Genomic DNA, 15,568 nt, shown 5'->3' with positions numbered 1-15,568 from the left:
TGCCTCAAGTGTATTTAAGGCGTGTCTGTACCTGGCCCTTCATTCGAGCCTCATGTTTTCTTGACACGTCTGTTCCTGTGTTTTCCCTCTGTGGGATATCTTATTAAATTCTACCTCTTTTTGGCTCCTGAACTCGGCGTTTTGTATCTACACTCAGTACCTTCAAGTGAGACGTGACATTAACAGCTTTTATCTGTTGTAGCTGCTGGAGGTGGAGCTACTTTAGTCCAGTGGTTCCCAATCTTAGATTTGGGGCCCCTCCAACAGGTCTCAAGATACATCTGAGGGCTCGTGAGACTTTCTGCTACAAACATTTATATTCATTTTTTTCTGTGAAATAGGTGATTTTACCTTCATTTTGCTCTCATAGTCCCCTGGAAGTTATCAAAAGGGCCTCAACTACAAATCGATTTTATTTGTAAGGGATCACAAGTCAAAAAGGTCAGGAGCCACTTGATTCATTTTAACAATGTGCTGCATTTATAAGCTTATGACGTGTTGTTTTCCTTATCTGAAACATTACTCGCAAATGCAGTCGAGTAAAGTACAATATATACGTCTGAAGTGAAGCATTATCCTCAGCTGATGTTACATTTAAAATCCCAGCATGTAAATTGAATCGCCTCCCTTTTATTTGGTTCCGGGTTAAACTCCGCCCCGCCGCCCGCTTCCGTGTTACAAAAGCAGCGATCACCCCGGTCCGTACGGAGCTTTGTACCGTTGAGACAGCCAGCCGAGGAAAACACAGCAACAATGGGGTTGATAGTTAAAGTCGAATACTGGTAACTACATATTTTATCACATCCCTTTTGTGTGTACGTTTTAAGCTAACCTGCGTCTGTTTGTGGCCGTTAATCCCCCTGAAGAGACGGCTATTACTACACATTAGCTGTTAGCATCGTTAGCTCACAGACACCAGAGGTGTTCTGCTTTTAAAGTAACGCTGCGGACGTTTTCCCCCCCTCGCAGCGGTAAGTGAGGTTATGAACCCCGCTATCGGGAGCTGTACAGCGTGGTCAAGCGTGACTTTCCCGATGCGGAGGTGTCTGGCTTCGTGGGAAGACAAGGCGAGTATATCTCATCACGTGATTTCAGCCGAGAGAGCAGGATAACTTAATTATGTCCATTGATGTGTGACTGATCAGTATCTCTAATGTGAAGGCGCGTGTGTTATTCAGGGCAACGCTCAATCCAAGGGGCGTGAAAGGTAACGTTATCTTTATTGCCTTGTCATGTTGCAGGCACCTTTGAGATTGAACTCAACGGGCAGCTGATCTTCTCCAAGGAAGAGCTGGGGGGGTTCCCAAATGGGGATGACGTGAGTAAATGTACAGGTTTAACAGGCCCGTTCATGTAAAGTATGTGCACTTAAGTACTGTACTTAAGTTCAGGTGAGAGCTTATTGTACTTAAGTTCAGGTGAGAGCTTATTGTACTTGAGTGTTTTGTCAACTACACTACTAAGTTCATCTGAAAGATTTGGTTTGAGGAGCTTGTTTTTTCAATGCCGTTAAATTACGATAACACGCTCTGCTTTTGTTTTTCTCTCCTGCCACAGGTCTTGGCTGAAATTCAGAAAGCCCACGATGGCAAACCTGTAACGAAGATCACCAAAAGCCGTTCACCCTGCGTCATCATGTAAACCCCCCCCAAGTCCTGCACCATCGAGACGGGCCAGTGCAGTTGTGAACTGCCAAAGCCACCTCTGGTCTACCCCCCCCCCCCCCCCCCCCCCCAACGGAGATGCACTCCGGACAGTAGCTTCTGTCGCCAGACGTCTCGCTCCCCCTCTCTGTTCTCGTTGTGGTGCTCCAGGCTGTCAATGATTACTGTAGCCTAAAAGCTTAAAGGTTACAGTATGATGAATCCATTCCTGGAAGGGCCTTGTCATAGGAGCTGAGATGGGGAGAAGATGTCACAGAAGGGAGTTCACTCTTCCTGCACCCTCTTTGCATCATATTTCTCTAACTGCCTAATTCTTGTGTTTGTTACTGCTCTCGCATGCAGATACTGGTTTCCACAGAATGCAAGGGTTATGCAAAGTAGATGCCGTTATGTTTTTGAATGGAGCCTCTTGTTTCTGCCTCTGTACAGCTCTTTGATCAATAACCGGTTCCAGGATATGATGACTATTTGAAACATTACTGTAAGGGTTATGGATAGTAAAGCAATTTGTTGTCCGTCTATGCAAAATGAAGCTTGCAATGGTGTCTTTATTTCTCCATTTCAAATTGGAATACTTAACTTCTATCCGTTTTTTTTTTTTTCTACTTTTTTATGAAAAGCTTCTGTGTATTTTTAACTGTCGGGGACTAGAGCGATCATCACCAGTGCTTCTGAAGACCACCACCCACTGGCCTGTCAGCTCACGCTTAATTAGATGTCTGCTCATTTTCAAATCATCTCAATGTTCGCTCAAAACCTTTCGACATTAAATAAACCTACTGTAATAGTTGTTAATGTGCTGCTGTTGTCATTCTTTTATGACGTCAAAGGTGTCTTTCTTTAATTTGAACGTCTTGTACTGTGATTCTATACAGACGCACTGAAGTTATTGTGTAAGACTCTTTTGTTACGTGCTCTATAATTAGCCTTCTCTTCGTGTTCACCTTTAAACACACTGGGTGGGGCTCCTGTGGGACGCGTCCATGGTTGGTTAACAGGATGAGTTTCTTGATGTTGGCCAGCAACTGCCAATTATTTTAGTCAATGACTATTTCAGTGAGAATCATTTGTTACGCTGTCTTAAATCCTGGTTATGTAGAGCAAAAGACAAACGATGTATTTGTTTGTGCCACGTTAGTTCCACTAAGGGGCGCCAGTGTCGCCACACTGCCAAACTCTGTGTTTAACCTCTGGCCTCAAGCTCAAAGAACAGAAACACTGAAAACCAAAATAAGGCACATGATTCAAATGAAGACGTGTATGCAGCAGTCTGAAAAACCACAGCAAAGCTGGAGGGTGTCCTCAAAATATCTTCTGCCACAAGTTGATTTTGTATTAAATAATAGTTTTACAAACTTTAATTCCATTCCGTTGAAACTCGGACCGTATATTCATATGTTGCGCAACCGACATGATGAACCACTAAAGTTGTAATTTTACTGATTTAGCCAACAAAAGTATAAATATAATCTGAACTGAGAAAATTCTCAAATGAATGTATGTCATTTTTTGTAGACGGAAGGTCGGTGACCGTTGAGCACAAAAAATGACATTTAGGAATGAAGAAAATGAGAAGCACTCAATAACAGCATCTAAATACAGTACGAGTCTAGAAAAAGTTTGAATAATAGTGTCACTGGTGTCGCCCACTGTGACGAGGTGGGTCACTGGTGCCGGCTCTGGCCCTCAATGATAACTCACACCGGCCTGCTTGTTCTAGCGCTGATAGAGCCGGTCTCTGCTGCCTCACTCAGTGCGCCAATTAGAGCTTTGAAAGTGGACAGTTGTGTAATTATGTGACTTTTAAAACCTCATATTAAAGGGTTACGCAAAACATGTGTTTTCTATTTGAAACTTGTGTTGATCACTGTGAAAAAAAGCCACATTAAATGTACTGTTATTCAATATTGCACAACAGTAAAACTTTGCAGTGAATGAGGAAACGCTTGTTATATTCGCTCTATAGCCATATGAACATGGTGTTTTGACATTGTTCGACAATGGCATTTTAAATATGACTCCTCAGCGTTTCCGTAATCAGCTACATGATGTATTTCAGTCTCTTAGGTTTCCTTTTTCCAGAAGAAGTAGGTTAATAGTCCAAATCACATTTCACCCACATGCCTGGTGTTTATGTTAGGAATTATGTATTATGTTAGATGCTTCATGTTTATCCCCTTTTAAACTAGATTGTTAAGAGGAACCCTACACATTATATTGTCTGTTCTTTTAGACATTTTTAAAGCAACATTTCAAACTCTTTATAGCTCAATTTGCTTTTGTCTGCTTTACTTTCCACAAATAATGCATTCAGACCACAGATTATGAACATTTCTGTCAGGTGGGAAATGTCTATTTGACGACTGGGAGTGTCTGTATGCTGTATGTTGAGACACATGGATGCAGCTGATAGCTTCAACACAGTGGTGATAACAGGCCTGAGTCTTCAGCTGGGGGCTCCATTGTCGTGTGTATTTCCACTGCAGTCACTTTGATCCCCTGACTTTTCATTCATCCGAAGTAAACTGTGCCGCTTTGTTTGTTTTATCGGACAGCGCATCTTTCCTGTGATTACTTTATGTCGTCAAGGAAAGCATCCCTAACAAACAACGTTAACATGGCAATTCCTTCCTGCATTCCTTGTTAGTTTCAGGACTTGTGAAGTCGAGCGTTACCTTTTCTTGTCTCGACATCGAAGCCGTGACTCAGACTACCCGGAAAGTAACATCTGCCAGAGATGACAAAAGGTTTTCCCCCGTTGTGACAATGAACCGTCTTATTCTTATCGAATGTCACGTGACTTGAACGAATTGTTGTATTCTCTTGCTCATACTGCTTAATGTCATCAAATCGTATTGAGGACAGAATGAGGTTATATAACCGCCACCTGCTACCTGAAACTCCCTCATGTTTTATACCGGTTCAATTGAAAGTATTTAACTTTTTCATTTTCTTACATTTGTTCACATCCACTTGTGAAAAGGACAAGAACCGGTGCAAGGTGTGTTTTGCCAATCTGTTGTTGTTATTTATGGCCAAACATAAAGATCTCTTGCACAGTTTAATACTGAACAAAACATTTGAGATTATCAGTGACCCCTCGCTGAAAAGATGTAGCAAGATTAAATCAGTGATATTAACATTAAAGAAAATAAGTTTGTATCTTTAAAATATCAACTTTGAAGTTAATCTGCAAAACAAAAGAAATTGTAATTTTGTTTTTCCCATAACAAGATGAATTTATGTAACAATGTTTTATTTGATCTGTTCCAATATAATTGTGAAGTGGAAGGAGCCGGTGGAAGAAGTAAGGCACGAGTAACACGTTCAGTGCTGAGGGATGCAGTGGATGACATCAGACCCGACACTTTCACAATCTAACTGGCCGATGAGTCGGTGGATGACGTTTTACTGGCAGTGTAACCTGTCAAACCATGAAGCAGAGTTTGGGCAAAGATGGATGCCTCAACCACTTTACCACTGAAATGATGAGTTTTGCAACCCTGACCCTTTTGATTTTACTTGCAAATGTGTCTTTTACTTACAAAAAAATAGACATTGATACAAAGACTAGGTTTGTTTGACCTACATAATAATGTGACGCAAAGATTTACCTTCATTTTATAGGGAAGATTAAGCAGGATGTTTTTCATTAGTACACACACAACTACTTTAAGTTAATGCCATCTTTCATTGATGCCCCCCCCCCCCCCGGGGAATCCCCAGTCCGTAAACAACATGACGTACGGTACTAAGGTGATGTCCTCTTGATGCTGTATGTTGATACTGTGCCTTTTTTGCCCCCTGTGTGCCCCTCAGACAGGATGAGGCCTGCTGGTCCGAGCAGGTTTTTCTTTTAAGATGACTGTCCAGGCTCAGACCTGCTTCATGCTGGGAGGGCGGAGCGGGCAAACTCGGGTTGGGATATCCCTGACCCAAGGTGTCCCTGGCCGATAGGGCTGTTTGTCTGTCACACAGGCCTTATCTCCCCCACCCAGAGGGGTTGAGGGGTACAGCGCTTCTTAGGGTCTACGTAGTTTCATATGGGTGTTCCCGCTGCTTGCATTCTCTCTCTGCACTCATCTTTTTCGTTCGTCCTGGGTCAGTTTATCACCGGGCTCGCCAAGGCCGACAGAGCAGAGATCGTTCTGTTTGCAGTGCTGGAGACCAGGTGGGAGCACCTGTATGCAGGTAAGGGTGTGGCCTCCTCTGGACAGGGGTCTGACACACGTTGTGGGGTCAAACTGGATGGATATCTGAATGTATTTACGAACCAAGACTTTTAACTAATTTGAGGTCAAGTGGGATTATCATCTTTGGACTTTTATAATTTGTTGCACAAATATTACGTCCAGCTAATTTGTCTTTGTGCTAAACTATCTGTCTATCCTCAGTGTTACAGGGTGAAGAATTGTTCCCACTAAATGGCAACGTCTTGTCAATGTGCAGCACCTTATCTGTAGATGTGTTTCTTTGAAGCATTACGATCAATCCTTTTATTCAGTTTGTGTACGTGCAAAGTGGATGGGAAGTCACTTGACCCCTATTTGGACAATCTGCTGAGAAATATTTTCAACAGCAAAAAAAAAACAGTGCTGGTTCAGTTTGTGAAATTGAAATTCAAGCCGTTAAAAACAGCATACAGTGTTAAATGGTTGTGTATTTTGAGTATTCCTGTCTAAATGTAACCGTCTTTGTGTGACTTGCTGTTGCAGTAGCAGCATTTAACGTTTTTCGCTGTACCTTCGGGGAACAGGGGTGTCTGGTTGAAGAAGGGCGTAAACCCAAAGATAAGGCTATGTGCGTCTTCTATTTAAACCATAACGAAGAGCTCATTCTCAACGGCTGGCTGACTATCTGCCCTGAGTCCTGAGAGGTGGTAGATGGCGGTAATCCTCGTCAAAGCAGGCCTTATTGGTCTCTGTAGTGGCTGAGCCAATTTGACAAAAGAACAATGGAACTTTTATCAACATTGACAAAAGAATATCATCGAAGTTAATCACAAAGTATCTGCTTTGGATGCTGTAGATCCACCTGACTCACAAATCACCAGTACCATTTACTTGAATGGTCACCGCTGAGTCATTGGTTGGGTTACTTGTTTTTTTTAAATGATTGTTAATTGTTGTTTTTTTTGTCTTAGGGAATGCATAAAAGTACCTGAGAGATCAACATCTGAAAAACAACAATGGAAAACCATTTTAGTTTTGAGGTTTGTCTTGATTTCCTTTAACATCAAACAGTGTAAAGAGTCAGTACACGCGTTCTATTCTCATCCAACTTCCTTCCATTCATTCTTTGACTACTATCCTCTCATCTAGGGCAGTGACATGTCCTATGAAGACAATGACTCAGCCTTTCCCACTCCAGTGAGACTGTGAGTCATTCCTCTCATTTGGCCTCTCTGTTTCAGCAGTACTTTACACTTTATGTACATGTACTGCAAATGTACCGCATCCTGTTCCTGGTAAGACAAAGGTGTTGGGTCTCACTGTGCATGTCAGGCAGTGCTTTCAAGATGTGTACCAACCAAAAGATAGTCCCTCCAATCAAGAGGTTATATGACTTTGTGTCGAAGGGGTCTCATGTAGTGGTGAACCCACAGAGAATGAGTTCCCCCGAGCTCTACGGAGCATCTTAACCTCTTTTAGCTCGTTGTTTTAGTTTTATAAACTGTAACTTTGATGTTTTGATTTTTTTTTAAGTGAAAAAGCTCTCCTAAATCCATTTCCCAACACTAAACAAACTAGCTCATGAACGTGGTGGTGCACGTAACAGCTAAAGACTCAGATATTTCCCTCAGGGTTCAGGAGTTGGTTGAGACCAAACCAGAGGTAAAAAAGAGAGTGAATATCAGATGGCCCGAAATACAAATTCAAATGAAAGCTATAGTGTCAGCTGAGTGTGTAGATAGCTAACTGTTAATAGTAAATAGATAAGTGTTAACTGCTAACACAGTCACCATAATCACCTAAATCTTGTTTGCACTGCCCCCAAGTGGCCAAAAAAACTCAATAAATGCAGGTTGACATGAAAGATTATTAAAAAAAATGTCGTAAGGGGTTAAAAACTCCCCCCTGATGTAAAAGCAGCGGCAGGGGCTTTATACTCAAGGGAGAGTTTGGTAAATGTTAAACATTCCTGAGAGCATAAACTCAGGACCTAAAACCCGGAAATCCAAGCAGTGAATGATAAGAAACGTGTTGAGCAGTCTTGCCCTCTTGTGGCAACAACAGAATCGCACTAACAGCTGAATTTCACAGCTATGGAGAACTTGTTCAGCATTAACTGAGACCCCAACCTGGTGGATTTTAAGCCATTTGCCATCAACAATGTCGTCCTTTAAAGTCCATTTAACTTAGAGACACAATTATGGAAGTGCATTTTCCAAAAGATCTCCAAAATGTCCTATCCCAGTTGAGACTTTAGAAGGTATATTGATGAGAATCACTCGTGCTCATCGTTAGTCTTCATAGATGTTTCTGTTTCTCCACACCACCAGGACTCCACCGGACCAGAGCGGCATCTATGACCTGGAGGGGGGGAGGCAGGAAGAGCAGGAGGAGGAGAATGAGCCAACTATGGCGGCCATCTACATCCCCAGTGATTCAGAGGGTATGTTACACTCACAGGCCATGCAGCTGTTGGCAATTCAATTCAATTTATTTTTGTACAGCCCAAAATCACAAATTACAAATTTGCCTGAGAGTCCCGGCACCCTCACCCGCAATGTCTTATATCTATCCACAAATCCCTTTTCAAGTACATTTACTGAAGTACTGCACTGAAGTTCAAATTCAAGGTACTTGTCCTCCATCTCTACGCCACTACATCTCAGAGGCAAATATTGTACTTTGTACTCTTTTACTTTTAATTTCAGCTTTGCAAATTACAAATTCCCTTCCTGTCCAGTGAAAACCATTTCGCTCCAAATTTGAATGCAGCAGTGATGTTGATCTAGAAACATCATATTAAAACACTGACAGGGAACATTTTACTGACTAACTTTTACGTAAATCAGGTTTTAAATGTATGACTTTTACTTGTAGTTGAGCGTTTACTACTTTGACTTCAGTAAAAGATCTGACTACTTCTCCACAAACTTCTTTATTTCAGCTTATCTGAACCGGAACACCAATGCCACCACAAGAGGGGATGCTCAAGTTAGTCGTCATTGTTCATATTTACCTTCATTAATGTGAATCAACATTATCCAGCGGTGTGTTTATTAACTAACCACACTGCATTACCACAGGCCTATGTGGAGCTGAATGAGCTCCAGGGTAACGTCTGGCAGGAGACAGGCCGCTGGGTGGGCTACGAGGAGAACCGTAACCCCGCCACCGGAAAATGGGGTCATTCTCATGTCTCCCATCTCACCTTCAAGAGCCTCATCCAGCTCCGCAAGGCCATGAGCACAGGTGCCTTTGGAGACTCTGATGAAACGGAAATATATGCATACAATAGGATAAAATCCAACTTCTTTTAATGTGATGAATATGACAATTAAAAGTACCTCAAATGTACTCAGGTGCCGTCATCTTCGACCTGAATGCCAATAGTCTATCTACCATAGCTGAGAAGGTGGCTGATGAGCTGCTGGACAAGGATGAGATTCGCGCCAGTGATCGGGACGGCCTGCTGAGAGCTCTCCTCATGAGACGCAGGTAACCCCACGGAGTCACTATTCATGTCTACAAGATGTGATTCTTAAAACTGTTTGCAGCACACACTTGATTCTCCTTTTATTTGTCCTTCCAGTCAGTCCGAGGAGCCTATGATTACTGCCTCTGGAGACATTGAGATGCAGACCTTCTCTGTATCCAAGAAGGTACACATTTAGGTTTTTTTTGCACAGTTTTATCATTTAGTCAATCATCAACATCATATCAATTTATTGACGTAACATTATTCTTGCAGAGAGACACCTCTGACAATGTGGAGGCCTCAATTGTCCTCTCAGGTACGTTCATGTAATTCAGATGGAGTTATGTGTCTACACGTGTGGTGCTTGGAGCAAATATGGCTAAAAGAGAGTGTTTTTTCCGACAGGTGTCCTGGACACCCTGGAGAAACCTGTGACGGCCTTTGTGAGGTTAAGTGACTCTGTGGTGATGGACTCCTCCCTGGAGTCTCCTGTCCCTGTTCGCTTCGTCTTCATGCTGGTGGGCCCCAGCCAGACCGGGATAGACTACAGTGAAAGCGGCCGTGCCATGGGTGCTCTGATGGCCGACTGGGTGAGAGAGGAGAGAGAGTCGTGAGAGAGGAAAATAATTACTCAGCAGCTAGTAGCTTTTTAGAACATGAGCATTTCTTTTTTTTGTTTGGTGCAGCTGAGTAAACGCTTTCTGCTCTCACAGGTGTTTTGTCTGGAGGCCTTCTTGGCCCAGACTGACAAAGATCTGACCAACGCCATCGCTGACTTCATGGACTGCAGCATTGTGATCCCTCCCACTGAGATCCAAGACAAGGAAATGCTTGAGCCAATCATCAATTTCCAGAAGAAGATGCTGCGTGAGAGACTCCGTCCCATCGACACCCGTCTTGCCTTTGGTGACAGGGTCAAAGGTCAGCATAGTTCCCAAAATGTCAGACTATTCCTCTACACATTTTCATTTCTTCACAACTGTTGCCTAACTGCACCCTTTTAACTGCAATACAATTTAAATTTTTTACATTAGTCCCAACACATGACATGACACAAGGCATTAAAAAGAATGAGGGTGATGGTTTTTTTCCCAGTAATTGCTAAAATAAGTATGTATATAAAAAAATAAAAATATTGTATCCCCTAGGGGTTAGAGGGAGGGGGCACATTTTTCTTGCGAAAGGAACCAACAAGGTTTTGTGGGAAATGTGGTCTAAATTATGAGAATACTAGCTGTAACATTGGTACATATAGCACCTTTAAATTGTATTCACATGTGCATGTAAAACATTGAACTGGACAAACAGACAAATGAAGCCTCTGCTGTAGACATTAGAAAAACACGTCCACAACATTAAAAGAAGAAGAAAAAAAGGCAGATTTAGTGTCATCACTATTAATGTCGTTTGTCCAGAGGAGAAACCTCCAGAGGAGCCTCGGGAGGACCCTCTGGCCCGTACAGGCTATCCCTTCGGTGGGATGGTGAAGGACCTGAAGCGCCGTTACCGCCACTACATCAGCGACTACACCGATGCTCTGAACCCTCAGGTCCTCGCTGCCGTCATCTTCATCTACTTCGCTGCCCTGTCCCCAGCCATCACTTTTGGAGGGCTTCTGGGTAAAAGAGAGACCCGGATAGAGAGATGTGTCTGATTTCTGAGGCTCAATTATTTTGCAGTAGTTAACTGACTCTTTAATAGTATGATTAATTCTCTCTGATGTCTGACTCTAGCTGACAAAACAGAAAAATTGATGGGCGTGTCAGAGCTCATGGTCTCCACCAGCATCCAGGGTGTCATCTTCTGTCTCATCGCCGCTCAGCCGGTCCTCGTCATCGGCTTCTCTGGACCTCTGCTGGTGTTTGAGGAAGCTTTTTACTCTGTATGTATGAGTCGTCTCCTGAAATCAATCTTTCGTTCGCTATTTTTTTCTTCATTATCATCTATTTTGCTTTCTTCATTCCATACTAGTTCTGCAAGTCCCAGAACATTGAGTACATCGTGGGCCGTATCTGGGTGGGGATGTGGCTGATAGTGATCGTGATCATCATCGTGGCCGTGGAAGGCAGCTTCCTGGTCAGATTCATCTCCCGCTTCACTCAGGAAATCTTCTCCATCCTCATCTCTCTCATCTTCATCTATGAGACGTTCAGTAAACTCATCAAGGTTTCCTCACCTCATCCTCCTCCGACACCATTTCCCCGCGATCGCCTCATGTGTTGTGTCTCATTTTGCTTCCTATGACTTCTCATCTCCTTTTGCTCAGATCTTCAAAGCCCACCCTCTGGTTCTGAACTACGATCATCTGAACGCCACGATGGACAACCCCTTCCACCCGGTCATCGTAAAGCACGCTGTGGTCAATGACGAAGGCAACATCACCTATCATGAGAAGGAGATGGAAAGGGCCTACCCCAACACTGCCTTGCTGTCTATGTGCCTGATGCTCGGTTGCTTCTTCATTGCGTACTACCTCCGCCATTTCAAGAATGGTCACTACTTCCCCGGCCCGGTAAGATCAACTTTCTATGTCCAGAGATTGTGACGTTTTGAAAAGACGTTGTAGGTTCTGTGACTTTGACCATGGCGTACCCTGCTGTCTCACTAGATCCGCCGTTTGATCGGAGACTTTGGTGTCCCCATTGCTATTTTCGTCATGATTGCTGTGGATATTTCCATTGAGGATGCTTACACCCAGGTAAGGGTTGAGTCGTGGTGAGTTGAGTTAAATACGATCGAACAAACAACAACAAAAATCATAAGCCTCACATCATGTGCAAAATGTTTTGCAGCTACAGCGAAGGCAATTGACAAAATAAAGAAGTGTAACTATTAAGATCGCACATTTAAGATGTCATTACAGTCAAGAATGGTAATTTCCACCTCGGGGCCTGGTAGGTCTTCTATTTCAAAAGATCTGATTTCATTCAAATTTTATACTTTTTTTTATCTTAACAAAAATACCTTTTGTACTCAAGTTTTTGATGCACTCATACACGATAGATATTTGGGTTATTTGTAGGCCCTTTTCCTGAACAACCAAAATTCCATATGAGCCTATACTTTTTTATAATTGATAACAAGTAAACTTGAACCTTAAGTCGTTCATATTTAAGAAAACGGTGGATTGTGGTATTCTTTGTAGCGTTTCACATCATATACATCGGTGTCCAGATCTTGACTATGGATAACATAACATACCTTGTGGATTGATGTGATATAATCCAGGACACACTGGAAAATAAAAATGTTCTAATCGCCTACATTCATTTGACTCTACTAACTCCACCGTGTACAAAGTGTACACGATGTGACTAAACTCAAAGTATGTTCAGAAAGTAATTTCTATGCTTATTTATCTTTCTGTGGTCTCTTGGTGGTAAATGAGCTGAATGAAAAGCATCCTCTCCTCTTGTAGAAACTGGTTGTGCCAAAAGGCATTCAGGTGACCAACCCCAAAGTCAGAGGCTGGTTCATCAACCCCATGGGAGAGAAGAAGACCTTCCCCATCTGGATGATGGCCGCCAGCTGTGTACCAGCAGTGCTAGTCTTCATCCTCATCTTCCTGGAGTCCCAGATTACAACGTGAGTGACACACTGAATAATGGCATTCAGTCTGCAACATCATGTGAAGCTAATGATTTACTGTTGTTGTCTGATTGTCAGGCTGATTGTGAGCAAACCTGAAAGGAAGATGGTGAAGGGGTCCGGTTTTCATTTCGATCTGCTCATCCTGGTCACCATGGGGGGCCTCTCCTCTTTCTTCGGGGTGCCCTGGCTGAGCGCTGCCACTGTGCGATCCGTCACCCACGCCAATGCTCTCACCGTCATGAGCAAGGGCCCGAAACCAGAGATCGAAAAGGTGCTCGAGCAGAGGATCAGTGGCATCCTGGTGGCCATCATGGTTGGTAGGTGCTGCCATCTACAGTGCCGGTGCAGACACAGCAGGCTAAGGTTAAACTAGCATTTTCCTTTTAACAATCATTCACTTTCTATGGATTCCAGGCGCTTCTATTTTCATGGAGCCACTTCTGAAGATGATTCCTATGACAGCCTTGTTCGGTATCTTCCTCTACATGGGTATCACCTCTCTGAGTGGAATCCAGATGTGGGACAGGATGCTTCTGCTGATCACACCAAAGAAATACCATCCCGCTGATGCCTACGCCACCAAGGTACGCTGCAGCCTCCTCAAATACAGTCCAAAATATGGAAGAGCCTTATGTCTGAAAATGCAGTTTCATATATCTGCAAGTAGTTGTGCACTATATTGCTGTAAAGACTAAAACAGATATACACAATAGTTTGCATATAGAGTTTGAATAGTAAGCTTATCTTCGTGATTATGAGTCTTTTTGAGGTCATTTCGTGTGTCTTTGCAGTTGTTTAGCTTTCCAACCAGACAGTCACTTCGAACAAAGGCTCAGGCCCAGGGCCCCCCTGACCCCTTGAAACCCAAATCCTTCCATGCACAAGACTATTACACTTATAATTCAGCGTTCTTTAGGCCATGACAATCTCCATTTAAATCATCCTAACGTAAATTAGCATTTACACATTTCTTTGGCTTCGTTAACGCTCTCGTCTGCTGTCATTTGTGCAGGTGAAGACATGGCGGATGCATCTCTTCACTCTGATCCAGCTCATATGCCTGGGTGCCCTGTGGGTGGTGAAGAGTAGTCCCTTCTCTCTGGCGCTGCCTTTTGTTCTCATCCTCACCATCCCTCTGCGCATGTTCATGACCGGCAAGCTCTTCTCTGCCATGGAAATGAAATGCGTAAGTACCTGCATGCATCATTTATTACAATCTCAGGCACACAGTATCGGGTTGTTTGAGGTGTAGGGTTCACTGTTGCAACTGGATGTGTTTGTGTTGCAGCTGGACGCAGATGATGGCAAAGTGACGTTTGAGGAGGAACCTGGGGTGGATGTGTACCATGAGTCCCCACTGCCTTAAACAACACCGTATCATTAATGTTTCAGTCACAGTGAAACTTTCAAATGCAGTCAATGCTTGACTGACAGTAATTATATGAACATTTAATATCAGGTGCTTTTAAAATTGTTCATGACTTTATTAACAATTATAGTTTTGAAACTTTTCTGTTCTGTTATTATTATTTATCTCTAAAGGAAAAGTACCTTTCTAGAATACATACATTAGACATACTTAACAACAGAGTTGTCTTATAAGCCAGGAAAAAACATTTGATTTCTTTGAATGCAAAGTATTTTCCCTTAAGATCTGAGGTAAATCAATTTATAATATCCTTTTTTTCTTTTCGTGCATAACTACAGCATAGCTTTTAAGTGACTACCAGTGCTGCCGTATTGTAAATCTGCCCATGTTCTAATAATATGATTCAACCTAACTTAATGTTTGCTATTATAGTAAAGCAAATGTGATCTATTCACACTCTATTTACACACACACACACACACACATACACACACACACACACACACACACAAGTAATGAATTTGAATATGATTATAACACCAGCCTTTGTCCCATACAGTAGCCTATTCCAAAAAAACGTTTTAAATTGTGTTACTTGAGTTTGCCTTATTTGATATATCTGATGTGTATAGAAATATGTGTTATGCACTTACATCTAATTTTAAGTGTGTAATTGCTTTCATAATTATATAATGGGATGAGCAGTAATAGGCAGATAATTGATGATGAGGTATAATCGTTTGAGCTGATTGTTGTTCTGATGATATAATCAGGGGAAAACATATTTGTAAATGTGTCTTATTATGCTTGTTCATGTGTTTGTGTGCTTGAAACACTGTACATGCTTGATTGGATTGGATGAATTTTCACTTTATTAAAAATAAAAACATCCGTCGAGTGCTTTTTTTTACGAATGCATTGGGAATTACAATAGTTCACATCATTTCATCCTCCAATTAGCAGGAGTGGGGTGTTCACTTGGACCAAGAGGCCGGCCCATAGAGACAGAATATATATTTTATTTCTATGGGCCTGTCACTCAGCTACATGCTGCGTTCAGGTTTATCCAGTAAACTCCACTTTCTCAATACTCCTACTTGGAAAACACCATGGACATGGCTGTAAATACTTTTATCCTGAAATAAGAAATGAATGTTCATGGACAAGAGAACTAAGATGTACATTTTGTTAATTATCTTTCATTTAAATCAGATGTGATTAAGTCTAGATTCAGCATTAAAAAAACTAACTGAGAATAAACATCCTTAAAACATCCCAATAATACATCAAAATGTGT

The 15,568-nt window shown here is 42.3% G+C and overlaps 2 protein-coding genes across 2 annotated transcripts; both read left to right on the top strand.

Annotated features, from left to right (window-relative positions):
* The first annotated feature begins 677 nt into the window (after positions 1–677).
* Positions 678–2,454, top strand: LOC306786584 (migration and invasion enhancer 1-like). The gene is made up of 4 exons (XM_079281397.1): positions 678–782; positions 970–1,067; positions 1,242–1,318; positions 1,558–2,454. The coding sequence occupies exons 1-4, from the start codon at positions 754–756 to the stop codon at positions 1,639–1,641; spliced, it is 288 nt and encodes a 95-aa protein (XP_079137523.1). The 5' UTR covers positions 678–753; the 3' UTR covers positions 1,642–2,454.
* Positions 2,455–5,747: 3,293 nt separating this feature from the next.
* On the top strand, positions 5,748–15,162 carry slc4a1a (solute carrier family 4 member 1a (Diego blood group)). Its single transcript, XM_079281412.1, has 21 exons — positions 5,748–5,855; positions 6,808–6,876; positions 6,986–7,041; positions 8,167–8,279; positions 8,781–8,827; positions 8,920–9,085; positions 9,196–9,331; positions 9,426–9,495; positions 9,585–9,627; positions 9,717–9,901; positions 10,025–10,232; positions 10,727–10,930; positions 11,045–11,193; positions 11,283–11,477; positions 11,578–11,823; positions 11,920–12,009; positions 12,730–12,896; positions 12,978–13,219; positions 13,317–13,486; positions 13,915–14,088; positions 14,191–15,162. The coding sequence occupies exons 2-21, from the start codon at positions 6,853–6,855 to the stop codon at positions 14,266–14,268; spliced, it is 2,763 nt and encodes a 920-aa protein (XP_079137538.1). The 5' UTR covers positions 5,748–5,855; positions 6,808–6,852; the 3' UTR covers positions 14,269–15,162.
* The last annotated feature ends 406 nt before the right edge of the window (positions 15,163–15,568 follow it).

Source organism: Melanostigma gelatinosum (genome assembly GCF_949748355.1).
Source record: "Melanostigma gelatinosum genome assembly, chromosome: 13".
NCBI lineage: Eukaryota > Metazoa > Chordata > Actinopteri > Perciformes > Zoarcidae > Melanostigma > Melanostigma gelatinosum.
The sequence above is the reverse complement of the archived record's forward strand: the minus strand, read 5'-3'. Positions and strand labels throughout refer to the sequence as shown.